Source organism: Malania oleifera, chromosome 12 (assembly GCF_029873635.1).
Source record: "Malania oleifera isolate guangnan ecotype guangnan chromosome 12, ASM2987363v1, whole genome shotgun sequence".
Classification (NCBI taxonomy): domain Eukaryota; kingdom Viridiplantae; phylum Streptophyta; class Magnoliopsida; order Santalales; family Ximeniaceae; genus Malania; species Malania oleifera.
In genome coordinates this window covers 83,140,933-83,166,824 of record NC_080428.1, presented here as the reverse complement: position 1 = coordinate 83,166,824, position 25,892 = coordinate 83,140,933, and the positions used below count along the sequence as shown (strand labels likewise).

Below are 25,892 nucleotides of genomic sequence, written 5' to 3'. Positions count from 1 at the left end.
TTTTTTTAAAGTTATGAAGTTAGGAGGTGTTTAATAATATTTAGCACTTAGTGTAGAATAAATGATGAATGTAACCCTGGATCTATGAATCGACTCGATAATTAAAATTAATAAACATTTTAATCAATTAATAATAATAATAATAATAATAATAATAATAATGTGTCTCAAATATAAAATATAAAAACATTAATTGAAAATTTTTCCTAATATAAATATTTTAGAACATAAAATATTATTTATTGTGAAACATACTAAGAAATTTTTTTTTAATCAACACTTTAACTAAATACTTGTTTTTTTTTTTTACATTTTTCTTGCAATAATTTAAGTTTTATAATTCTCATAAATAGATCTAACATTTTGATCTTTTATATGAACAACCTTTGTAAATCCCAAGAAGTGGTAAAATTAAAAATCTATTGCATTTCTGTTGCGGGTTTACATTCATTGCAGAGTATAATTCATTTAATATGCAGACTAATATTTGAGTTCAAAAATTGAAAGCCACATTATTAAAAGATAGTTCAACTAAGAAGAGCCCTTTCAAATCATATTTTTGATATTTTGTATAGTATTAGATGAACCAAAATATAACTAGTAAAAAAAAAAAGAAGACTAGAATATAAAAAAAAAAGAAAGAAAGAAAGAGAGGGAGGAGAGCGGTAAGAACATGCTGATGCCAAAGGGGTAAGAAGAATATCGAAATAAGAGAGATAATACTAAATGTGTTCGTTCAACAATGGAGAGACTGGAGAGGCAGGGTAGAGTTGTTTGGGTGATTGTGGGAGGAGAACCGAGGTTGTGTAATTTTTGTTATTTTTTATGGGTCAAAAAGTAAAAAAAAAAAACTTATAAATTGTGTTTTTACTAAATTAACACTAGAGAGATTGTTGATTTTCTTATAAACAATCCACTTAGATCATTAAAAAACTCAACCTCTATTTAGAGGTTGATAAATGCAATCAAATGTCCCCTTAGTATTGTTTTGTGACATTTTTTTAGTATTTTTGGAAATATAACTTTCATATCAATTTATTTTTCTGTTTGTTGAAATTTAAAATTTGAAGCAGTAAAAAATTAATATGTTTAGAATTTTCACAAAACACATCAATGCCTTAACACAAAAGTATTATTACACATTATTATTATATTTAAAATAAATAGGTTTTTTTTTTTTAAAGGATAGCCCGCTGCACAAAGCTCCCGCACATGCAGAATCCGAGGAAGGGGCGGATCACAATGGGTCTATAGTATGCAGCCTTACATTACATTTTTGCAAGAGACTATTTCCACACCTCAAACTCGTGATCTGGTCACATGGCGACAACCTTACAATTGCGCCTAGGCTCCCATTCCTTTAAAACAAATAATTATTAATAAAAAATAAAAGTAATTATATTATTATATTTTAGTAATATAATATAATGGTTAAAATTAGTAACCGCATTGCCCTAATTATTTCATTTAATTAGGTTACTAAGTGTTGATTTTTTTTAAAGTTATGTTCAATTTAGTAAAACATAAATTTAATTAGGTACATATTCCCTAAATAAGTTCTGTATGAAAATATAATTATTTTTCATTACTAACACACACCTGCTTGCTTGAAATGTATGTGAAATTCTCATACTGAATATATATTGCACACTTTTAAAAATTCTATAGTATGAATTGAATATATAAAATAAATATTGTAATTTTAGAAAAAAAAAATATCGTTCTATAAGAATATTTATGAAGCAAAAAATAGAAAGCAAAATCCTGGGATTCTCTCTTTAGTCTCTCACTTCTCATGGCAGTTCAAGTTCATCTTGCCAATAGCATCCCATTCATTTCAAATCGCGGGTTTTTCTCTTTTCATGTAGAAATAGATGAAGGAAATCCATAATTTCCTGCAGCAACTCTGCATCCCGTTTATGGTCATTGAAATCATTACATTATCAATCGTTATGTTATTCCCATTTTTATTTTAATTTTTATGGCGGCAACAGTTTTCCCCTTCCATTTTAGCTCAACTGAAGAAAAATATTTTTACTCGTAGCAGCCAAAGATCAATGGGCAGATGACCTAGATTTTAATTTCCTTCCGACAAGGTATGTTGTTTTTTGAGATCTATTTGCCTTAATTCGTTTTCACTTTCTATTTCTTACTTAATCGTCTTTATTCTCTGGCCCTCTTGTTCATCAATCTAGATGTTCCATAAGTTGTGCTTGGGAGTATTAATTCAGGCCTTGAATTTGGATTTATGCGAATCTGAACAAAAAAACTTCATATAATTTTCATTATGTTTTGTCTAAATCGGTGAATTCAAATTATAAGTTTCATACTTCAAGTTCTCAAATGTAAGTTAAGTTTAATCTTGTCTTTGCTCGTGCCCCTGGTTTTGATTCGGTTTCTGGGATAGCTTTTTTTTTTTTTTTTAAAAAACATCAATTTAGTATTTGTGCTTGTTTCCGTTTTCGGTTTCTTGTAGATGTACATGAAAAATACAATCCTCAACAAAAGAACACCTCAACCTCATTCAATGAACCAAATGGATGAAATAAGAGTTCTTTAAAAAGATAATGTTTTAACCTATTAGTCCTTTCTGAAGAGCTTACATGTTACTGGTCAAAAATTGAAATGATGTATATGTGAATCTCTTGAGTAGTCTTGCATGCTTTGCCTTTTCCAAGGAAAAAAAATGAGAAGAAATATAAGCCCAGGCAGCAAGGCCCTTTATGGGGCATACATCTTTTGCTGTGAATGCTGTACCTAGGGCTGTAAAATAGAAAAAACTTTCTAGAGAAAATTGATGATTTACAAGTGAATTACTTTTGACAACTAACAAGTTCGTTACTACAAAACCAAAATCTTCAAATGTCTAGTGTGAAGAAATGATGAATGAAGGAACTACTTTTTTTGATGACCTAGAACTCCAACCCAGGTGAGCCCTTTGGACCCCATCCATGCGGCACCAATTTGGGGGAATGAAAACATTGCCGCCTGGACGCATCTTTGGTAATTCACCAGGCAAACCACAAGTGGAGAATTGAACTTGGGACCTTGGGGTCACCAAAACACAATTTCGCCGTTACAACTTGAGCAAACCCAGCTGGGCGAAGGAACTACTTTTGTTCATCACAATATACTGGCTTGATGTTTTGTCATTATACACACACATATAGACAGATATATATCTATATCTATATTTATATCCATTTATGCGTGTGTTGATCAGCGAAATTGAATCTTGGGGCAGTCTGAATCACTGCTATGGCCTACCAATGTGTCTTGAATTTGATCATAGTTGTAGTTGTGTGGCCATGTTACCAACTCTAATGGTTATATCTTATTTTGAATTAATTTTTGTCATCTGTTTGATGATAGTATTTTAGCCTGTCAAGAAGGAGGTAGCTTGGAAGCAAGAATTTCTGCTTTCATATGCTTATACGATCCTTCTTTATTTTATTGTCATTGTATTCATACTTCAGAGAATCTTACAGGTGTTAATTCTATGTCATTCTGATCCATGTAATAAACAGTAAGCTTATGAACATAATGCTGTCCAAGTCTCATCGAACTCAATTAGTTTTGGTGTTTTGGGTTTGGACTTTGAACTTGAACTTTGGTTTGTCTTGCCATCACTTATTCAAAACAATTTCACAGAATGGAAAGTTTGCTGACAAGTTTGGGGACTTGAATGGATTTGGATGGTATATCAAGCTTTGACTGTGTATTATTTTTGGGATGGCAGCTTCAGTTTTTGACTTGAAATCCATGGAATTGGGGAGATTCTTCAAAGATGTTGATTGAACCAGTAAGCACATAGTCTGTTTATGATAGTACCATAAGAGTTTCCAATTTTAAGAGTCAATAATAAAAATGGTATCTCAAGTTCAGTGGCTGGGTTTCCAGAATACCTTTGAAATATGGAAATTTATAATATGCTGCCCATTTCCAAACATTTTAACTACTCATATATCACTGAAATAGAGAAGTGCAATTGAGGCAAAATTATCAATAAGTGTTTCGCCAAAGAGATTGAATTACAGTGCTTAATGTTATTTTTGTTTCTTTATTTTTAATCTCTGTGTAGATTTTCATTTGATGCTCTTCTCTTTAGTGATCTATGATATTTGCTGAACTAGCTAGAGATGGAAGGCTAAATGGATTAATTCTTTCTTTTATCAGGTCTCTGATATTTCAATTAGAAATACTCAGATTTTGTCCTCCTTTACTGCAACAACTTTTATAGTTTTCTACTACGGTCTGAATTTGGAATTATGCGAATACTAGAAGTTCCTGCCTGTTGTGTTTCACTAGAAAGTCAAAGATAGGAAAAGGCTGCCATGTGCTGGCATGCTGCATATTTTTTACCATTAAATATCCATGTCATACGATCATCTTTCAGGAGAGTAAGGAAGATTGATGTAGCTTCCCCCTTGATTTAACAGTAGGATGGGGCTCGAAGGAACCCAAAACTGGAGTTAGGTTACATTTGATTCATGGAATCGCAAATTTTAGGAATAGAATCACAGTATAGGGATTTGATAGATTGCAATTTTTTTTTATCATAACACAAATGATAACTTTTCTTAATTAATTAAAAACATGGAATAGACAAGGAATTATGCCCAAATGTCACCAGAATGTTATTCCTATCCCATTTCATGTTGGAAGGAATAACACAAAATTTTTTATAAATCATTATGTCTTTGTATGACTTCTATTCCATTCCCACCTTATTCCATTATGTGAACCAAACATAGGGTTAGCGACTTGCTCTATTAATTCTCGTCTTTTCTTGGATTACTTTTACGGCTTGTTTGGTTTAAGTAATAGTTATTCCTTAGAATAAGATGGAATATAGTGAAAAATTTTAAAATGTAGGTAATAGGCTAATAGCTATTCCTTGTATCTTCCTTATTTTTTTATTCAAAATGTAATAAGAAAGAAACATTCCCATCGTAAAATTTAGGAATAGTTATTATGTATTCCTTGTTATGGACACATAAAAAGTTTCAAATTGTTATTTGCTTTATGGTATCAACATAATTTTTGGTATAACTAATTGTAACTAACCTATTATAACTAATATATTCCTACAAACAGGCACTTGACAACCAAATATAGGGTTAGTTTTGTGTTTGCTTCATGAATGTTACAAAACTACATGTTTTCTCTGTAAACAAGATATAAATAGATGCCAGTGTCCAGCGCATATGCAAATTGTATTATATGGGAACCTTTAGAAAACTGAATACAGTATGGGTATGATAGAAAGGAGGATCATGGCCATCTGACACAGCCCAAAATAAAATCATTATGTGGAATTTTCTTTTTTATGTCCTTGTAAAATCAATGACCATTTACATCTTTGTTTAATTGTTTTCTTCCATTCCTACCTTTTACTGAATATTTGAGAACATAAAGGATGCTTCAATGTATTCCCTTTTAATTTTTGTTATTATAATTTTTTTAAGGATTTCGACCATTGAGATGTTGAGAGTAACATGGTCAACCTTCAGAATGAGTTTATTTGTTATTTCTTTTCCTATCTGATAAGGTGATGAAATGTTCATTGATTTCCACAGCTCTAGTTTTTAGATGGTCACTCAATTTCATTTATAGCACAAATAAATAGGAGGGTGATTCATAATAGCGGGTTTAAGTTATAGCATACAGATGAAAAAATTGGAGTCTAAACTAGTAATGCTTTTCTGCTGAGCTATATGTAACTGCATCTGCATTTGACTTGCATAAAAAAATTTGATGAAGAGACAGTTATTCTAGTTTTGGCAGCATCAGAACCTAATAGGCAGTATCAGATTCTACTGGATAATTATTAGTGGTTTCCTGCTCTATTTCCTCTTCTTTCTAATCGTCTAACTTTTCTGATAAAATATGTCAAGCAATGGAAGCAGCTCAAGTCAATCCTTCGCAGACTCATTCAAAACGCTCTGAAAAATGGATACCAGTTCATGCCTGGTTAGAATCATTGGACAAGAAGGGGGTTGTTAGATCCAGAGAAATTTCTAATTGGCTGTCTCAGAATCCTTTGGTAAAAGAACAGCTGTATTCAAGGTATTCTCACTATCACTTGATGCACTACGTCCAGAAATGTCATTCAAGAATCTTAAAGCGGCGAGACAAGGGAAAGGTAATGATTTCTTTATTTTGTTTTTTTTGTTTTGTTTTGTTTTGTTTTGTTTTTTTTCTTTTTAATTTTAAATAAGATATCATTATTGCAAGCAATGAGTTTGCTAGGTTGTTTTGTCTTGTTAGCGATTGCAAAGTGTAAAAAAGTTTTTCCTCTTTTTCATCGGCACTGGCATAATCTTTTCTATCAGCACATAGCAGATGGCCTCTATTAGCTTCTTCACTCCGCTTTTAGCTTTGCCATTGTGCATTATTCTATTGTTTTGTTCATTGCCATGTAGGCAAAGAGTCTCAATGACTAGCCTTGTGAGCATGTCTTTGGCAACAAAAAATATACAATTTTTTCCTTGATTGAAGTCTACAAATTTACAGAATGATTATGCATGTAAAAAATGAAGTAAACAGAATAATGTATTTTTTTTTTTTTTGTTCCATTCATTTTTCATATGAAAAGGAAAATCTGAAAAACAAACTTGATGCCATATGCTATATACAGGCACAAAAGAAAAAAGAAGGCTCCATTGCTTTATCTTTTATGTTAGTTCTCATATGATGCAAATCTGAAAGTGAGAAATAGTTATTGCTTTTACTTGCCATAGGATAAAACACCAATGAACCATAGTTCAAATGAAGTTATGAATTCATATTTAGTTTTATTTTGTACAGTATGATTACTGATATATTGAAACACTTTATTGAACTCAAACTAAAATGGTCAACACAATGAAAAGTTGAGTTGATCACATTGGACTTTCTTGTAGGTCATATGCTTGTGATAGGATAAAACACCATGAACCATCCTTTAGATAAATTTATGTTTCATGCTTAATATCTTGCACAATGTTGAAGTATTGAAATAATTTATTGAACTCAAATCAAAATGGTCTACATAATGAAAAGTTGTGTTGACCATATTGGACCTTCTTGCTTTCTGTGACATCATACATGAACTTCCTACACCTTCCAAATTGCATTTTTTTTCTTTACTTGAACAATTTGCACAATGCCTTGTTAAGTTCTATCCGTTCTAGGAGCCAAGTGTCCCACATTCATAAATATTGGAGATGCCTTAAAACATGGTCCTAGGTCAAATATTGCGAAGGAACATATTTAGCCAATGTGTGGGCGAAGTTTCTTCGGGGCATTGCCATCCAGGCTAAATTTTTGTTTGCAACTGTTGCAGACCACAATTGTTTTATGACTTTGCGTATGCTGTTGATATTCGCCCTTTGATTTTTTTGTTGTACATGGTTACTGGCGAGATCATTTGTGTCCAATCCCAGCCTCCTATAAATATTTTTCTATTTTTTTACATAGAAAATATGGATGATCACAATTTTTTTTATTTTTAATAAAAAATGTTAATTTTTACATCTTCAGCTCCAATTTCCATTGGGTTCAGAAAACTAGTGAACGCTTCTCAGCCGTTCTGCATGAAATAGTGTAATATTCTTTAAAAGTTGGAGTAATAGGACCTTATATGTGATGATGCAGGGCAACATCAAAGAACTACAGCCAAGAGAGTATTTTGGAGAGAAAGAGGAGAGAAGGGTAATGAACAGAAATTCTGTTACTGAACAGCAGTAATGTACTGCCCAAGGGAGAATAGGGAGAGGAGAGGGAAAGAAGAAAGAAGAAGGAAGAGAGGAGGAAGAAGGAGATACAGGTGGGAACAAAAACTCATACATGTTCACTTCAATTTCAAATTCAACAATAACCAACTGTAACATGGCTTTCACACCCTATTTATAAGAAAGCCCAGATTACATGAATTACACACAAACCCCTAAAGGCACATGAGATTACATATGAAACCCTAAAACATTAGGGTTTTGGACCCAATAATCCCTTGACCCTATTTATTGTAATGGGTCTCGAAATTGGGTTAAGATGGCATCCAGGCATCTGCTGTCCATCCTACATCAATTATCAATTGATTTTTTTTCTGAATGGTTTTAGTGTGTGTATTTGCTTTCTTCTTCAATTTTAACTGATTTTATGTTCTATTAAAGGACCCATTGGCTAACCATATATGATTAATTAATTTTATAGTCTAATACCTGTGCTTATCGTAGCTTCACTGCATAGGTGACTTCAGGGTCTTGCCAAGTATCTGCTGTGTTTTTTTCTGAAAGTAGGCAGGTGGTGTTCAAACATGGCAAAGGGGATGATAAAGTCATGCCTGAGTTATTTCTGAGGCCATCCCCTTGGCAGCACTTGTTAATTTGTTTTCTACATCTGTTTCTGCAGGCAAAGTTGATGCCTGCAGTTCTTATTTTCTTGTTATACATATTTGTTTGTTTTGTGGAATTATTTATTTTTGGCAAAAAAGAAATATATTATGAGAGACTTCTGAACTATTTTATATTTTCTTTCCAAATGTAAAGTACCCAAAAATAAACTTTTTATGAAAGAGGTCGTTAATGTTGTCCCTCTAGAGTACATGCGTATAGCTTAAATTTAGTTCCTTTTTTGCAATATGTCCAATGTTACATTGTTTTTGAATTAAGATTTGCTATTTAGGCTTGATGTTTTGTTCTTATTCCCTTTTCATTAATGGTGCGGTACCCAAGCACAGCTGTATTCACCAAACCTTTAGGTTTAGCCTTTAGGTACCTTTTGCTTTTCAGTTGGTGGTCCCCACCCCCAAAACAATGCTGTTCGGATTCCCTGATGGCTACTTTTTAAAAATCAGTTCCACCCCTACAAAAATCTAATTCAATTTTTCAATGCTACTTGCATTTGAGATATATATGTTTCTAAAAAATGCATGTCCATTTTAATTATACACTGTCTGGAAAACTAATTTGGACTGGAATTTATGTTTGTTTGACTATTGTAGAAAGTTAAACACAAAACATAATAAAGGCTGGGTTGAGACATTTTGCTGACAGACACTAAATCATGTTGATTTTCAATCACATGGATGATGGATGAGTTGATTTACCAAATTAGTTCCATATTGAGTTTTATTGTGATGTATTGAGTTGAAAACTATGTTGCAATATCAATGTATAATGCTTTCCATGCTTGGGCTGATCTTTTCATCAGTGCAATTGGAGGGTAGCATACTGATGGAGGACTGCCTATATTTTTTAGGCAGCCCATTCTGCAAACTTATTTATGGTGTAGATTTAGGAGAGAGGACTGAGATGGTTTGGGCACTTGCAACATAGGCACATAGTGCGCCAGTGAGGAAGAGTGATTTAATTAATGTGAGGGGCAGTAGAAGGGGTAGGGGTAGGGGTAGACCAACTATAATAACTTGGAATGAGATAGTGTGTAAATATTTAATAGCCCTGAATTTGTTGAAGGAAATTGTCCATGATCACATATCGAAGGAAATTGTCCATGATCGCATAAATTGGCGGAAAAGGATTAATGTAGCTGACCCTATCTAGTGGGACTTAAGGCTTGGTTTGTTGTTGTATTTAGGAAGTTGTGTTTATATTAAACGTTTCTTTTTACTATGTAATAACTTGTTTTATAGGAGTTTTTATGTAAAATATGTGTTTTAGTTAGTAGTGGGTCCAAATACTGGGCTTTTAAGTTATTTGGACAGTTATCATTTGAATCAGATTACAATTTCAGTTTCTCTCTCTCTCTCTCTCTCTCTCGCTCTCGTGCTGCCTTCCTGTCTTCTTCTTCCTTCTTCCTCCTCCTCCTCCCCTTCTCTTCTGTTCTGACCCTTAGTCTCTGCTGCCTTCTATTTCTATTCTGTAATCCTGCTTTGCTGTTTCTCTCTCTCCCTCTGTGCTTCTGTAATCCTCTTCCTATCCTAAATCTCTCTTGCTGTCCTACGTCACATACTCCTGATGTTAATACTTTTCAATTAAAGGATCTGTGCCTATAATTTTTTTTTTCTTTTCTTTGGGTAGTGTTTTATATAGCTAACACCTATTTGATTGGAAGTGTGCAGTTCAATGCAAGTGTTCCTGTAATGGTTAAAGACAATGGGGTGAAGATGGTTCGAGTTCTGCTTTCAGGTATGTTCATTCTTTTATAAATTGCAAATTTGTTTTAACATGATTATTCTTTGATCTGTTGGTTGCAACATTGCACTGCAGCCTTAATTTGGTTTCCTTCACATTACGCACTAGTGACATAACATCTCACGGATGCTGATATGAGTCACTGTTCAGTTTGGCTACGCGACATTTGGTACGCACAATCTCTGATACTGAAATGCTAACTATGGTCCTGATGGTACTTTCTAGCACAAATTAGTGTTTAAATAGCCATAGAAAGCAAAACTCTTTTCTGAGCCTTTAAGTTGATTTGTGAAGGCATTGTATTGTGCAACTCTTTACTCAAGCTCAGTTGTATCTGATAATTGATTATGATCTTCTCTAATTTCCAATGTGGGCAGTAGATTAAATTACTGTAACTTCTGTGATACCCGTTGTTGCAAATTCAGTGAAGAGGCTGCCCTCTTTGGTTTTTGCATGCGTACAGACTACGGCTTGCTTCAAGACCTAAAAATAGAAGAAAAGATGTTATTGCCTTCAACATTCACTAGCACGTGACCGTGATGTATATTGATGTTCACTCTGGTTCAACTGTTTTGCTCTATTGGACCCAAGTTTGAAGATCTGTCTCTATTTCAGGAAATTCTTCAAGCAAAGTTTTGAAGGAAAATGGCTTGTCCAAACAGAATGAAGCTCGTGACAAATATGCACTGTGAGTTAGTATATGCCAAAGCATTTGTAACTGAATTATATTTTGATGTCATGGCTGCATGCTAATTCTACATTAATGAATTTCAGTTTAATGGAGCTGGAGGACCGCCTGTCCATTGTCCTCTCAAAATCTAAGCATGTTAAAGATCGAAAAGAATTTGTTTTGCCAGCCTTATCAAAGGATGAAGATGCAAATGCTGAATATAATTCTTTAGCCAGAGATGAGGGAGTAAGAACCAAGTTTATCTCTAGTGGTGCGTCATGTGATGAAGGTGCTCTTGCTGTTAGGGGCAGAGAATTGGACAATATTTACATTGATGAAGTGCAAGTGGAAAGAGGAGATGATTGAATAGGATAACCCCAGCGCCATATGACCACTACATGGTCCTCTTCTCCATCATCATATGGTAGGCAGCCTTCCCTGCCTGGCAGAATTTGTCACCTCCTTGCCTGGGCACATCTGTTGCTTTCCTAGTTGACAGAGGACCATGTTATATTTGGAGCATTTTCATATTGACAACTGTCTTGGCTTTAGAGCATCTTTGCTTCTTTTTATTTTATTTTCCCTATTTGACCTGAACCATGCCTTGGACATAAATTTGTTTCTTTCCTTCTTCCTAATTTTGTTCCTACAGAAACAAAGAGCCTTAGTTTTGTTTAGAATTGCATAATTGGGCTATGTTTGGATCAGGGATTTTGTGAGGAAAGGGAAGGAATGTAAAATAAAATGGAAATCCATTTTCCATTTTATTTTCTTTACTATATCAAATATTATTAAAAATGAAAATTTGTTCCAATATGATTGAAATGTAAGAAAAACCAAATGTTAATGATGTTTAAAATCAAAATGTTGTTCCTTGATACTCGAACATGAAAAGTGAATTCTTTCATACTTTCCCTAATACTTTCCAGGTGCCAAACAAGTGCATTAGGCTTTCCATTTGGAAAAGGATTACATGGTTTGCATTATTTAGAATTTTTTTTTAATTGCTGTTTGTTTTCCCTCACTGGATGAGTCTGACGCTCTTATATTCTCTTGGAATTCATACATAACTGTGTTGAAAATAATTGAAGCTGATACATTAGATTGAAATAGCAAAGTTCACTTTTTGGATATATTTGTTATTTCTCTTCCTGTTGATTTGATGAATAGAACAGCATGCCTAAACAATCAAATAACAGAACTTTATTCAACTACTATGAGGTTGAATATTTCATGAGCTTGCTGTGTTTTTAAGGGGCCGGTGGGAAGCATTAGACAGTTCCTGACTTGCTCTTCAAGACCTGATGGGAGTATGAGGTCAGGCTAGATCATGGTTGTTAAAGCTGAGCCTCTGAAGGTTTGAAACTGATGTTTTTAAAACAGCTTAGAAAGGTAATTCGCACAAAGCTGAGAAAGTATGAGGCATGGAGAGTTTGCAGGCGATAATGTTATCTGGATTTATTTAATATCTCAGTAAAAACTGATCTTATTGGATGGTACCTGGATAAAAAATTAATTCCTTTTCATAGAGAAATATTAATTCCTCTCTTGACTAGTACCTTAGATTTGTCTAACCCTCTAGGCTTGGATACATTCATTATGGCATTTTCCTATTCACCTTTATAGCTGTGTGTTACATGCTGCACATATTTTTTTAACTGCCCAAAAAAGTGGAGTAATTACCGTAACAATTGGGTCTGTATATTAAGTAAGTTGCCAAAATATTAACTTGCAGGAATGTGATTTATTTCTTGCCATATATTATGTAAGCTAGCTTCTATATTTTATCAATATTAGAACATAATTTTAATTAATTGACAGTATTGCACTCTAAATGTTACTTGCATGGCACTTTGCATTCTGCTAGTTCTATGGTTCACTTTTCAAAATTGCATCTACTGCTCGCAGTAAAGTCGCTGCCATTACAGGTAACTGGTTAACTGCAAAAGTGGACATTTTCAGCAGTAAGAAATTGTGAACCCTAGAAATATGTTTTGCTGGCAACCCTATATATAGTTTTGATCTGCACTGAAAAATAATTCAATATATTTTTAAGAAGAATCAAGCTCTTTGATTGGAAACATGTATTATTATACATTTTTTACATTGATAGAATGCTTCACAGAATGCATCTGTATTAATTAGTAAGAAAATAAAAAATCTTTGAAATATATATTTATTTTGCACTAGCAAATCAAAACCCTCTTAGAAGATGGAGCCATTGGAAAAACGACAAGACATAATTACACAAGTATTTTCATCAAGTTACATAACAAGCTGAATTTATTTTTTCTCGACAATCTATTATATTAACATAGATGGGAAGCTTTCTCTAATATCATCTATTGATGATGTTGCATCACGGTTGAAAATTGATGTCTGACTTAAAATTCATGGAGATAAAGGACCTGAAAATGTTGAGACCACTGAAGCTGTTTCATCCCTAAGATGAGAAGCAAGGCCAGGCCGAGCAAGCAATTTTTGTCCACGTGTCTTCTTTCCTTCCTTCATGAAAGACATGCCTAGAGTTGCTGAGTTGATGCTGTTTGACCCTAGCTGCTGGATGCTCAGAGAAAGCCTTCTATTTAAGGGGCTTGCAGTGCTAATGCCTCCATTTATGCTCTGGTTTGAAAGTCGCCGAGTGCTGGTGCTTGGCCTGGACCCGAACAAATTTTCTTGCTCAGCTACTTGACCTTGCACCTTCTTCTTTTCCTGGGGGAATGGCTACTTCATCATAAATAGGTAATTAAATTGCATTCTGGAATGTATGCCTATTTTTCTGTATTGATTACATGCTTATAAGAAATAGAGATAGAAGCAATACTGACCCTTTGCCTTTGCTTCTCCTCTTCTCTTTCTTGCCTGCACAATATATACTCCTCCAGCATTGCCAAGAGAGGTACCTAGATTACAGGAGCAATGAATTTCCATATAAGAGTGAATTTGGTTTAATGATGAGCAGATATGAGTAACTGCATTGTTATGTTGGAGAAATGCATGATGAAAAATTACAGTTTATAGATGAATATTTTATATTTGGATTTCAGAGATGTCAGAGATGAGCAGAATGGAATTTAGAATTTAGAAGCTAGAGTTCTACAACTTCACATGCTCTTTAAATAATGCAAATATAATTTCTCTGTGAGTACGGTTTTATCATCTTCTCTATTTGACATCTTATTCTGTAGTTTGTTGAACTTGAACGTAAAGGGTCATTTTTTATTTTTCATTTTGAAATTTCAACAAGAGGGAAAGAAAAAAACATAGAAAAGGGTACTGGTCTGTTAGTACTTCTTCCTTTGAACCTGAGATATCATATGTGCAAGAAGCTTTGTCCTGGACTCAAATACCCTCCTAGGCTTGGGCACCATCTTCACTCTATGCTGTTAACTACAAAATCTTTCCAACAATTCCCCTAAAGAAACTGGACCATAATATTAATGTTTTGTGGATGTTTAGGCCCTCTTTAGAGCAAGCTGAGAAATTTTCAATTTCAGCAAGTTCTGTAATAGGGAAGTTTCTGTGGTGGGTTTTAGGAAAAAAAAAAGGTGTATGTAGTAGGTATACTGATGTCATTATAGATATGTATGATGGAGTATGACTAGTGTTGGGACTATAGATGGAGAAATTAGTGAATTTCCAATCACAATAGGTGTACATTAAGGATCTGCGTTAAGCCCTTATCTCCTTTTGCTTTAGTGATGGATGAATTGATTAGAAGTGTCCAAAATGAGTTTTCATGGTGTATGTTGTTTGTAGATGATATTGTATTGATTGATGAAACTAGGGATAGAGCAAAATCTAAACTAGAATTATGGAGAGAAACTTTAGAATCTAGAGTCTTTAGGATAAGTAAAAATAAGATAGAGTATATGAAATGTAATTTCAGTAATAGTAGTAGGAATATTGGAGATAAAGTTAAACTTGATGATGAAGAAATCATAGTAGATTTTGATACCTTGGATTAGTTATGCAAGATGAAGGAGAAGTTGAACAAGATGTAATACATAAAGTTAAAACAAGCTGGGTAAAATAGAGAAGTGCTTCAAGTGTGCTTTGTGATCATAGAATATCCTTAAAATTAAAAGGGAAATTTTATAGAATTGCTATAAGACTAGCTATGCTATGCGTATTAGAATATGCTATATGGATCAAATGGTTGGACGGCTAAGAAAAAACATGTCCAAAAAGTAAAAGTTACTGAGATGAAAATGCTTAGATCGATGAGTGGTATATCGGTAGAAGATAAATTAAGAAATGTACATATTTGTGGCATGTTAGGTGTAGCTCCTGTAGAAGATAAGATAAGTGAGGGACGACTCAAATGGTTTGGGCACTTGCAACGTAGGCCACATAGTGTGCCAGTGAGGAAGAGTGATTTAGTTAATGTGAGGGGTAGTAGAAGGGGTAGGGGTAGACCTAAAATAACTTGGAATGAGATAGTGAGTAAGGATTTAATAGCCCTGTATTTGGCGAAGGAAATTGTTCATGATTGCATAATTGGCGGAAAAGGATTCATGTAATCGACTCCACCTTATGGGACCTAAGGCTTGGTTTGTTGTTGTTGTAGCAAGTTCTATAATAGATATACCAAAGCTCATATTAAAACAGTTTGATGCTTGATTTACACGATGTTCAAACCTTGTTTTCCATTTTTAACTCTTTCCATCAGTAGTTGTAATCAAGTTAAATGTGATGCATGTCTCAAATTTTCAGTTGGTAGTACAACCATCAAATGAAGTAATATTTTCTTGACAAGAATGACTATCTTACCTCATCGTACAAGAAAACTTTATTTCGTTCTTCTTCCCAGCTCTTTGTCTTTGTTATCAGCAAATCCACCAAAGCTGCATATCAACCATTGTGTGAAGGCGTATGTATAGTCGTTTATAACAATCAGTTGGTCCTAATCGGTCAAGCTCTGGTAATTAATAACTAAGATAGATAAAAAGAAATTATTAATTAATAGAATTTGAATATTAAATTATTTTATAGAAGTCACTTTGATAGCCTAGGGGCTTAGCGTGATAATGTGTTTTGCTCACATCTCGAATAAATTCAAGGGCATTTTTGAAGAAATTCTGATTGTTAACTTCCATTGTTCCTTAACCCCCCCAAAAGAAAAACCCTTAATGTATACCATAATAACACAAAAGGAAGCCTTGAAATACCATTTCATAATGAAATATGTAATAATTTCAAATTTGAGGGAAAATGTCTTATTTTTAATTAATATTGTTACACTTGTTAATTGTTACCCTTCTTACCTTAAATTCGTCTGAAATTTCTCTAAGTTTGTAAGTACAACATCCATCATGGCTAGCAAATCATTTTATTGTTGCATATATTTGATCCTCTTCTCCTGTAGTGTAATTTTGTAAGCTATCATATTTGATATTATTTGTCTTAGTATAATTTCTATTTAGTGCATGTGCTTTTATTGTGTATCTGTTCTAATATTTAACAACATAAAGGATTTATGAAAAAAAAAAGATTAATTGTAAAATTCTAGAATTATTTATCCCATGGGACTAAGTTGGTTCCTCATTTATTAATGATCGGTGATTATTAATTTGTTAACTAGTGGAAATGTACTTGAAATTTTTGGAGTTGGCTTTCATCTTAGATTTGGGACCTGATTCTTGGAGCTTTGTGGCCTGTGACTATATACTTGGTTGGCTTTGTGTATGATGTTTTTTTTTTAAATAATTAAAAGAAACACATCTCGTGTCTTTAATCGTGTGGAATAGCAGAGGAATTGCAGCTAACCCCACCTAGAACTTAATGCCTGCTGGTGGTGGTGGTGGTGGTGTATCTAATGTGTCTTCTCTTAAAATTCCCTTGTTTCCATTGATAAAACTTTGTTCACCTCACCTGGGATTTTGTTTACTGTTATTCGGGCACGTTCTGCACGTCTCAAATTCCTGTGAGCTCCTCTGCTGACTGAATATCTATTGTCATCCTGAAAAAACACATGGAAGAAAACTTGAAATGTTAGTTGCATGCAGGAAAGGACAGAACAAACTTTTCCCGTGGACCAAAGGTAGGAAATATGAATAAACTAACCATGCTATATTCTTCCAGCCATCGCTCTTCGTCACGTGCTAACATCCATTTGTCTACCTTCTCCATGATAGCCTTTCTACTATAAGCTTCTTCTTTTGCCCTTGATATCTGTTCGTCCATGCTTGTGAGGAGATCGGCATGGTCAATCTCCCCTTTTGTTCATTTTAAGTCAGTTTGTGGGCTAGTGTATATTTATATATAAAAAAATGTTAATCCACTCACCAGAATTTATAAGGTTTATTATATTATCCATCTCTGATCGTGAAGGGATCTCCATGTGTGATCTGTTGCATATCTCTTCAAGCTCTATCTGTTTCTTTAGGAAAAGCTCTTTCATCTTGCTTGCTTTTAACTGATCCATTCTCTTGACTTCAGTATCAACCTTGAGACAATGAAAAAGAACTGTTTAATTCTATTCCTGATTCTGATGATTTGATGGTCATCAATCATAAAACACTGACCTGTTGTATAATGCTGAGGGTAAGACTTCCAGGAGTAGATACCTCTGCTGATGAAGCTGATAATAGATCAGTAATATGCGAAAACAATTGACGGTCCTCGTAGGGGGTATCCATGAGGTTCCACAAGTTTGTCAGTGCTTTTCCAAGATGGTGAAGCTACAAACATGACGAAAGGAAAAATTATGCTGGTGCTTTATTTGATCTATAACATGTATCAATTAAGTTAAATGTGGAAGCAGAAATGACTCGAGCCCCTACCAATGTTTGATTAGATTTGCTTACATTTCATCAGTTAGTTTTGCTTATACTTATGTTTCAAGTTACATTTAGTTGTACATCAGCTTGATATCATATGTATGCCTTACCTTCTCAAGACGCTTTTGCTTTTCTTCTTCAAGAGACTCCACAGTGCTGTTGAGTTTAGCCAAAATACTGTCGCTTATGTTTTTCGATATCCCACACAACTCATTCAAGCTTGGGTGAACCTTTGTAATGATCATGGAGGAATCCATCCCGAGTGTCGCAGATAGATTGTGGACTGCAGTTATATACTTTTCTACTCTCTGGAGTCTGTCACTCTTTCAAGTGAAGACAAGATGAACCACAAAAATAATAATAATAATAAACCAAAAAGAAAAAAAAAAAAAACAAAAGAAAAAGTATTAATTGGATGCAATGATCCATTCATGATCCACAGCAGGATTCCTGTTAACTCTTATAGTACCTTCTCATTATGGAGTCTTTGTAGCTCAATTTGGTACTCCTCGAGTTTCTTAAGTGAGAGATCATTCTCATTCACTATGACATTTGATGATGAATCATTGTACTCTGATTGACCTACTATTTCTGCAGAAATCTTCTGAATCTGCCCTTGCACAGCTCGAAACTGGTTCATTCTCTCTTCTTTCCTCAGCCGCATCTCCCGTAGAGCTGGGGTGATTGAATCTAACTGTTCCTTAAGTGTTCCGGCCATTTTTCCTGGCTGTTTTGGGCAAAATATTTAGACTCAATTAGCACAAACACATGCTTTGTTGTTGTAAGATGAGTAAACTCAATGCAAATCAATAAATGGCATTTGCTAGTCCCTGTTTGACAGATCCTTCAGAATATCTTCAAGATTGAAATTTAACCATTCCAAATGATAATATCCATATAATTTGTTTTTTCCTTGAAAATGGAACTCTACAGAAATTCTGAAATTTTATTGCTAATAATTTCCTAAATTAGAAAGGGAATGACTATTGCCAAGTTGTTTTGGCCCTGTCATCAATCAATGCTGCTGCTTATTTGACATTATTAACTAAAGCATGAAGAATCAACCGAATAGCTCGCCCAATAGTCCTTCTATTATCCATGTAATGCATAAAATGAATATTTAATATAAGCATTTAACTTATGAATAATTGTTTCATCGTGTATAATAGTTGACAATAGTTTTTTTATATCTTGCCTTTGCCTGTATCATTTTTTTCCCTGAAATTCTTCAAATTGTAACCAACCCCACTTCCCCCCAACACACACACACACACACATGTGCTTCAAAATTCTGTTACCAATGAGCCTCTTACTTTTTCAACTCAATTAAATAATGCTGAATAATCCGGAATCTAAAATTTCCTGTGCTACTATCTATCTTTTTAGACATATTAGCAGGTCTACTGTTCTGGATCGTCTCAAACCTAAATGCTAGCCTGGTAGATTGATTGAGAGCAAAAAATTGTAATTACCCGTCCAGGGAGGGATCGTTCACCGAGGGACAACAGAAGATGGGTGAATTCAGCTTCAGAATCAGCCAACTCTTGATGGAGGCGAGCTCTTGAAGTATTTGCAGTGTCAACTTTTCTTCTATAAACTTCGAGGCACTCTTGTTCAAGATCTAGTAGGACCTTTTCCCTTTCAAATTGATCTTCTCCAACTTCATCCCAGATCATCTGTTTCAGGAAACAAAGTTTGCAGAAGAAAAGCATAATAAGAATCCTGGAGGACTTGTTATCAACTTAAACATTCAAATTCGATATCCGAGCATATCATGTAGAGAACAAAACTCGCCTGCAGTTCTTGAAGCAAATATCCACACGAAGTTTCCAGCAATGCTGAGCTTCTCATTGCCATGGGTTTCTGGAATGAGCCCATTTGATAGTTCCTTCAAAATTGAAGGAGCTTAGAGAAGAACCGAAACTCCCGAGATAGAAGTTCCTGGTAAGCAACTGAAGATGGAGGGAAAATGGAAAGAGATTAAGCAGAAACAGGGAGGGAGAGAGAGAGAATGATGGGGTGGGAGCTGTGGATGAGGTTTTGCTTAAAAGACAAGGCTACAGAGGTGGTTGATGTTGAAGCTTTGTGTACAAGGATTGGCTGTTCCTTTTGATCCTCCTGGTTCTCTTTCCCTCTCATTGTTTGAATTCAATAAAAAAAAAAGTAATGAATTTCCATTTCTATCCACTGATCCAATTCATAAATACTCTCATCTCCTATTCAGAAATAATATTTGTTCAATTCCCATCATTGTAAAGTCACAAATAAGCCTTGCAATAGTACTGCCTTGCTTTCTAAGCAATGTATGCCTAAAGGGAAATTGTGGGTTCAGTTGTAGTGTTAGAATCTGTAAAAGCAATGGCTGTCATGTTGATCTTTCGATAGTGTGACAGCCTTCAGGGTGGGAGCAGGCTGTGGTTCAAGTTCAACCTTTATAATTTTTCTGCCTTCATCATCGACTCATTTATCCTTCTGCTCTAAAATTACAGTCCCCATCTGCCCACGCTCACTGACCTGGAAGACTGAAAAAGGAATTTCTTGGTAAAATTTTTTATCATATTATTTGTATTTTCCTGTGGATGATCATATGTTTGGTTTGTAATGGATGGTTATAGGTTTTTTTTTAATTCAATCTTTGTAAAGATAGCTTTGAGGTTGGATTTCAGTAGACATCATGATCACATGATTTTGAAAGTAGCATTGTATCATCTTCAACTGAACTTGCCACCTTAGTTCACCTTTATAATATGTACAATTTTATTACAATTGAGAAGTCTCTTTCCTGTGATTAGTCACTTGAAATTTAATAAAGGCTCCAGTTTAGGCTGTAAAGCTGAAGAAGATAAGATGCCAAGAGTGTCAAGGACCCAATCATGATGTCACAAAATGAGAACCCACAAACAAAAAACAAGTTCCTTTTTTTTTTTTACAACTTCCTTCTAGCATTGTGCTTTTAAGAAAAAGAAAGGAAAAGGTGAAATGAAGGATGAAAGTGCAAACTATAAAGTAATGTTTGGTGAACTTAAATGCATCGTGTGTTGGTTGCTTGTTACTTGAGAATTGGGACCAGGGATCTGCATAAAAGATAAAGTAAGTCAAGGATTTTTAGTCATTGGATTCATTTATGCTATGTAAGATTAAGATTTTGTTTGAGAAAAAAAAAATAAAAAATATTTTTCATTGTATTTTCTCTCCATATCAAAGGCTATTAAAAATATAGATTTATTCTAATATAATTTAATATAAAGAAAAGTTGAATGCTGATCATGTCTAAAATTAAAGTTTTATACATTCACTCTATATATTATATTTTCTTTTTAATTTTCCTTGATCATTAAATATGAATATTTTATTTCATTTTCTTACATTTTTCTTTCTTTTTCTTTATTTAAAGTTTTATACATTCACTCTATATATTTTGTTGAGAAAAAAGAAGAGGAATAAAATAGAAATTAGTGTCTATATACTATATATTTTAAGGAAAAAATAAAGTGAAAACAAATAGAGAAAATAAAAGTCGGTTATTAATTATAAAAACACTCTCCATAAAGCTTATTTTTTAAAAGGGATTATTATTATTATTATTATTTACTTTTTTTTTCTCTCACGAACCAAACAAAAGAAGCAAATAGAAAAAACCCATTTCCCACTCCTCTCTTCGCTTCTCTTCAGGCAAATGGCATGTGCACTCTCATATTTCGTAGTGAGCTCATCATCAAAATGGTAAGACTTTGAAATCAATTGCTTTCTCTGAACACAAGCATCCAGCTCGGTGGAGGGATGCTGATGAACAGGGGGGTCTCCTCCGATTAACAAAAATATTCAAAATCTAAAACGACATTATGTTACTTTTTATTTATTTAACTTTACATAAACTCAAATTCAAAATTCGAATTTCATGTTCCCAAATGATCATTTTTATATTTCCTTGTTTACGAGAAAATCGCAAGGAGATGTAACCTAAATCCCAAGTTTGATGGGCTGCATTTTCCATTATCCCAACCCTGCAGGTAATAAATCTGTGTAAAGATCTCGGATTTGATCAAGTGGAGATTGCATGTGACTCTGGTTTGTTGGTTCAGTGCATAAATTCTGGGAAGTGCTCGGTTTGAAACTTATGAGAATTGTGTGAAGAACTTATGCTAGCATTAAGAGGCATACATTTTAAAGTGGAACATGTTTACAGAAAGGAGAATAAAAGTGCATATTTCTTTGTCAAACAGGGTGAATCTGGTATTTCTCGATCATATAGTTGCCAAAATGATCTTTCTCAGCAAGTCAGTGAAAGAAATTGGAATGAACTGCTCTGTAAGAAGAGAAATTCAGAACAGAGCAGAGAGAGATAAAGATGGGAAAGAAGAATTTTGTCTTCCTCGCATTCTTTCTCACATTGAACTGTACACTCAGGGGAAGATAAATAGGGAGAAGGAAATGATAATAGAAAAGGAATCTCCAGCAGAGCTGGGAAAATAACTGCCCAAAAACAGAAAATAAAATAGAATAAAATAAAACAACTATCTGTTGGAGCCATTCACGTGGGTGCTCTTTCTTCAGATTTCTGGTGGGAGCTAGGGAGCTGAGCTGGAGTTGCATGTCTGGCATCTTTAATTTGTAACAGCCCCCCGCAAGATGGAGAGTAGATGTTTTCTACTCCCATCTTGGACAAGTGAGAATAAAAGAGAGAAGAGGCTATAGGTTTGGCGAACATATCTGCCATTTGCGAGTGGCTGTTGACATGGTGAGTAATGAGACTACTGTTTTGAATTTTTTCACGAATGAGATGGCAATCTAGCTCAATGTGCTTTGTGCGTTCATGGAAAACTGGGTTTGCAGCAATGTGTAAGGCAGCTTGGTTGTTGCAGAAGAGTGTGGCAGGTTGGGGATGAGTCACTTGGAGATCATTCAAGAGGTAACGGATCCAAGTCAATTCGCAGCAAACCATTGCCATGGCTCTTTACTTTGCCTCTGCAGAAGACCTGGAGACGGTGTTTTGTTTTTTGGATCGCCAAGAGATCAAAGAAGAACCAAGGAAAACACAGTAGCCGTTTATGGATTTTCAGCTATCAGGACATGAACCCCAATCACTGTCATTATATGCCTTTAACTGTAAGTTGGAATCTGAAGGATAAAAAAGTCCTTGACCTGGCACCATCTTGATATATCTAAGAACCTTGTGTGCTGCATTTAAATGAGGGACTCGTGGAGTTCCCATGAACTGGCTGAGGAGTTGAACAGAATAAGAGAGGTCTGGTCGAGTGATGGTCAGGTACATCAAGCGGCCAATGAGTCTTCTGTAAATGGTGGGATCTCCAATGGGTTCTCCTTCATCTCTCAACAAGTTGAGATTTTGATCCAAAGGAATTTTAGCAAGTGTAGACCCAATGGTTCTTGTATTTGATAGGATGTCCAATGCATACTTTCGTTGACAAAGATGGATTCCCTTTGCTGATCATGCAACTTCGATGCCAAGAAAGTATTTGAGTTGCCCAAGATCTTTGATTTTAAACTTTTCATCCAAAGCTCCCTTAAGTTTTTCAATGGATCTCATGTCATTGCTGGCCATAATTATGTCATCAACATAAACTAGGATGGCTGTGAAGGAACCATTATGCATTCGGGTAAACAAGCTGTAATCTCCTTTAGATTGGGTGTAGCCATGCTGGATGATGAAGGAGGAGAGTTTAGCATACCATTGCCTCGAGGCTTGCTTAAGGCCATACAAACTTTTAAGCAGCCTGCAAACCTTTGGTTCATCTGCTCTGCGATAGCCAGGTGGCAGCTTTATGTACACTTCTTCATCAAGATCCCTATGAAGGAAGGCATTGTTGACATCGAATTGATGTAGATGCAGGCCTTTGACTGCTGCCAATGCTAGTAAAGCTCTGACAGATACCATCTTAGCCACAGGGGAGAAAGTTTCATGATAGTCTATGCCCTCTTCCTGTGTGTATCCTTTGCAGACCAATCTAGCCTTGTATCGTTCAATGGTACCATTGGCATTGTATTTTATCTTGTAAACCCATTTGCATTCGATGGCTTTCTTACCAGGAGGAAGCTCTGTGATAGTCCAGGTTTTATTTTGTTCAAGAGCTGCAATTTCAGTCACCATAGCTTTCTCCCAATTAGGATCCTTAACAGCATCATGATATAAATAGGGTTCAGTGTTTTTAGTGATTGTGGTGACAAAGGCCTTGTGTTTAGGTGTAATGTTATGATAGGATAAAGAGGCACAAAGTGGAAAAGGACTACCTGGAGCTGCAGGACCTCGTTTCTTGTTGGACTCCTGTGAATGGGTGAGAAGGCCAGCAGAGCTAGCTTGCTGACAGATGAAGTGTTCAAGGTGAGGTGGTGGCTTCTTGGTTCTAGTAGATCTCCTTGGGAGATGGGGACTGTTTATAGTGTGGTCTAAGGTTTCATCAGGAGGTTGAGGTGATGTTGAAGGCTGACTTGGTGTGTTTTGTGGGCTGTCATGTTCAATGGCATTAGCTGGTGTATGAGAGTCTCCATAGGAAAAATCCATGATGGTAGGCTGAGGAAAAGGAAGCTGAGTAGTTGGGACAGTGGTGGCTTCTTCAGATTGCAAGGGGAAAATATCTTCATGAAAAACGACATTCCTTGAGATGAATATTTTTTTAGTTTGCAAGTCCATTAGTTTGTATCCTTTCACCCCAAAGGGGTATCCCAAGAAAATACACTTTCTTGCTCTTGCATCAAATTTGCGCCTGTTATTTGAGAGAGTTGAGGCAAAAGCTAAGCAACCGAAGACCCTGATGTGGGCATATGCAGGCTTGGCTTTAAAAAGGAGTTCAAAGGGACTTTTGGATTTTAAGATGGCAGATGGAGTTCGGTTAATGAGGTAGACTGCTGTCAGCACACAGTCACTCCAATATTTGATAGCAAGCCCACTTTGGAATCTCAAGGCTCTTGCAACATTCAAGATGTGCTGGTGTTTTCTTTCAACTCTAGCGTTTTGTTCAGGGGTCTCTACACAAGTTCTTTGGTGAATGATGCCCTTCTCATGATAAAATTGTTTCAGATCAAATTCCCCTCCATTGTCACTCCGAATGGTTTTGATTTTGGTTGCAAATTGAGTTCCTATCAGGGCATAAAATCCTTTTAAGGTAGAACTTGCATCAGATTTAAATTTCAAAAGATACACAGAAGTGCACCTGCTAAAGTCATCGACAATGGTAAGAAAATATCGGAAACCATCATAAGAGGTTTCATTACATGGCTCCCAGAGATCACAATGAATGAGTTCAAAGCAATCTTCAGATTTGTGTTGACTACAAGGAAAAGGAAGCTTGTGAAGCTTGGCTAAGGGACAAACAAAACAAGGCTTAGTAGTTAGTGAAGTTTTGCATACAGGTTCAAGATGGAGAAAATCTAATTTTACTGATGAAGGGTGTCCTAGGCGGTAGTGCCAAAGGTCCATGTTCTGGCTGTTGGTAATTGCAGCTATTTGTGGTGATATGTTGCTGGCTTTGGACAGGGCTTGAGTCAAGGATGCTGGAGGAACTTCATTCTGCAGCAAATGGTATAATCCATTCTTCACCTCACCCATTCCAGTCATGCGCCAAGTCAAAAGGTCCTGAATAAAACAATTTTTAGATAAGAAAATAAGACAACACTTCAAGGTGTGAGCCAATTTTCTGGCAAAGATGAGATTGAAAGAAAAGGATGGAACACACAGGACATTGTGAAGAATAAGGTCTTTTGTTGGTCTCACTGTGCCAATGTGGGTCACAGCGACAGCTTCTCCATTAGGCAAGGTTACAGAGTAGGAGACTTCAGCTATTATGGAAGTGAAGAAACAGGTTGCACAGACCATATGATCTGTTGCACCCGTGTCAATTATCCAGGGAATAGCTGAAATGTCTTTGGGTTTGCTTGTGTAAGCTGAGAGACAGAGAGGTATATCAGAGAACTGAGGAATGTGTTCATCAGGAGGAGAAGCTATGGCAGTTTGAACAGAATGCACCGAGGCCAGATTGGTCTGTCTGAGTATGGCCATTAGTTCCTGATATTGCTCTTGAGTTATAGTACTTTGACCTCCATGAGTTCCTTGTTCTGGTACAGGTAGAGGAGATGCTGAAACCTGATGGGCATATGAGCCAATAGGTGGAGTTCTACCATGAAGTCTGTGCCCTGGAGGATAGCCATGAAGTTTGTAACATTTTTCTGTAGTATGTCCAGGAATATGGCAGTGATTGCACACTGGTTTGCTAGAATTGGCCTTGAAACACCTCTCCAGAGAGTGACCATGAATTTTGCAATGAGAACAATAGTATTTGTCACGTCTCT

At 35.2% G+C, this 25,892-nt stretch overlaps 2 protein-coding genes across 19 annotated transcripts; one reads left to right on the top strand and one right to left on the bottom strand.

The window, feature by feature from the left end:
* The first annotated feature begins 1,605 nt into the window (after positions 1 to 1,605).
* On the top strand, positions 1,606 to 20,410 carry LOC131144743 (uncharacterized). 17 transcript variants are annotated; one of them, XR_009133888.1, is made up of 10 exons: positions 1,641 to 1,922; positions 2,048 to 2,096; positions 3,740 to 3,802; positions 5,898 to 6,145; positions 7,639 to 7,810; positions 10,064 to 10,130; positions 10,212 to 10,305; positions 10,752 to 10,824; positions 10,911 to 13,548; positions 18,975 to 20,410. XR_009133888.1 is itself a non-coding variant. In XM_058093592.1 (5 exons), exons 3-5 carry the CDS (start codon positions 5,900 to 5,902, stop codon positions 10,250 to 10,252), a joined length of 354 nt encoding a protein of 117 aa, XP_057949575.1. In that variant the 5' UTR covers positions 1,797 to 1,922; positions 2,048 to 2,096; positions 5,898 to 5,899; the 3' UTR covers positions 10,253 to 10,556. The 17 variants fall into 17 exon arrangements, 2 of the variants coding, with proteins under 2 accessions (XP_057949575.1, XP_057949574.1); XR_009133890.1 differs by adding an exon at positions 10,600 to 10,677 and having other exon boundaries at positions 1,823 to 2,096; XR_009133887.1 differs by having other exon boundaries at positions 1,606 to 2,096.
* LOC131144742 (65-kDa microtubule-associated protein 8) lies at positions 12,960 to 19,641 on the bottom strand. Of its 2 annotated transcripts, none has more exons than XM_058093589.1 (11): positions 19,383 to 19,641; positions 19,061 to 19,264; positions 18,058 to 18,315; positions 17,699 to 17,911; positions 17,334 to 17,489; positions 17,095 to 17,254; positions 16,873 to 17,024; positions 16,681 to 16,768; positions 15,580 to 15,653; positions 13,635 to 13,709; positions 12,960 to 13,530 (listed from the first exon to the last, which is right to left on the bottom strand). In XM_058093589.1, the coding sequence occupies exons 1-11, from the start codon at positions 19,464 to 19,466 to the stop codon at positions 13,198 to 13,200; spliced, it is 1,797 nt and encodes a 598-aa protein (XP_057949572.1). In that variant the 5' UTR covers positions 19,467 to 19,641; the 3' UTR covers positions 12,960 to 13,197. The 2 variants fall into 2 exon arrangements, with proteins under 2 accessions (XP_057949572.1, XP_057949573.1); XM_058093590.1 differs by having other exon boundaries at positions 12,960 to 13,518.
* Positions 20,411 to 25,892: the final 5,482 nt, after the last annotated feature.

Bases quoted from the DNA above. Each gene is read 5' to 3' on its own strand.
- LOC131144743 (XM_058093592.1), top strand. From the start codon at position 5,900: ATGGAAGCAGCTCAAGTCAATCCTTCGCAGACTCATTCAAAACGCTCT. The intron at 6,146-10,063 runs GTAATGATTTCT...GGAAGTGTGCAG, and splicing joins AGCGGCGAGACAAGGGAAAG to TTCAATGCAAGTGTTCCTGT. The intron at 10,131-10,211 runs GTATGTTCATTC...ATTGCACTGCAG, and splicing joins GGTTCGAGTTCTGCTTTCAG to CCTTAATTTGGTTTCCTTCA.
- LOC131144742 (XM_058093589.1), bottom strand. From the start codon at position 19,466: ATGGGCTCATTCCAGAAACCCATGGCAATGAGAAGCTCAGCATTGCTG. The intron at 17,912-18,057 runs GTACTATAAGAG...TTCACTTGAAAG, and splicing joins AAAGACTCCATAATGAGAAG to AGTGACAGACTCCAGAGAGT. The intron at 17,490-17,698 runs GTAAGGCATACA...TCATGTTTGTAG, and splicing joins AGCAAAAGCGTCTTGAGAAG to CTTCACCATCTTGGAAAAGC.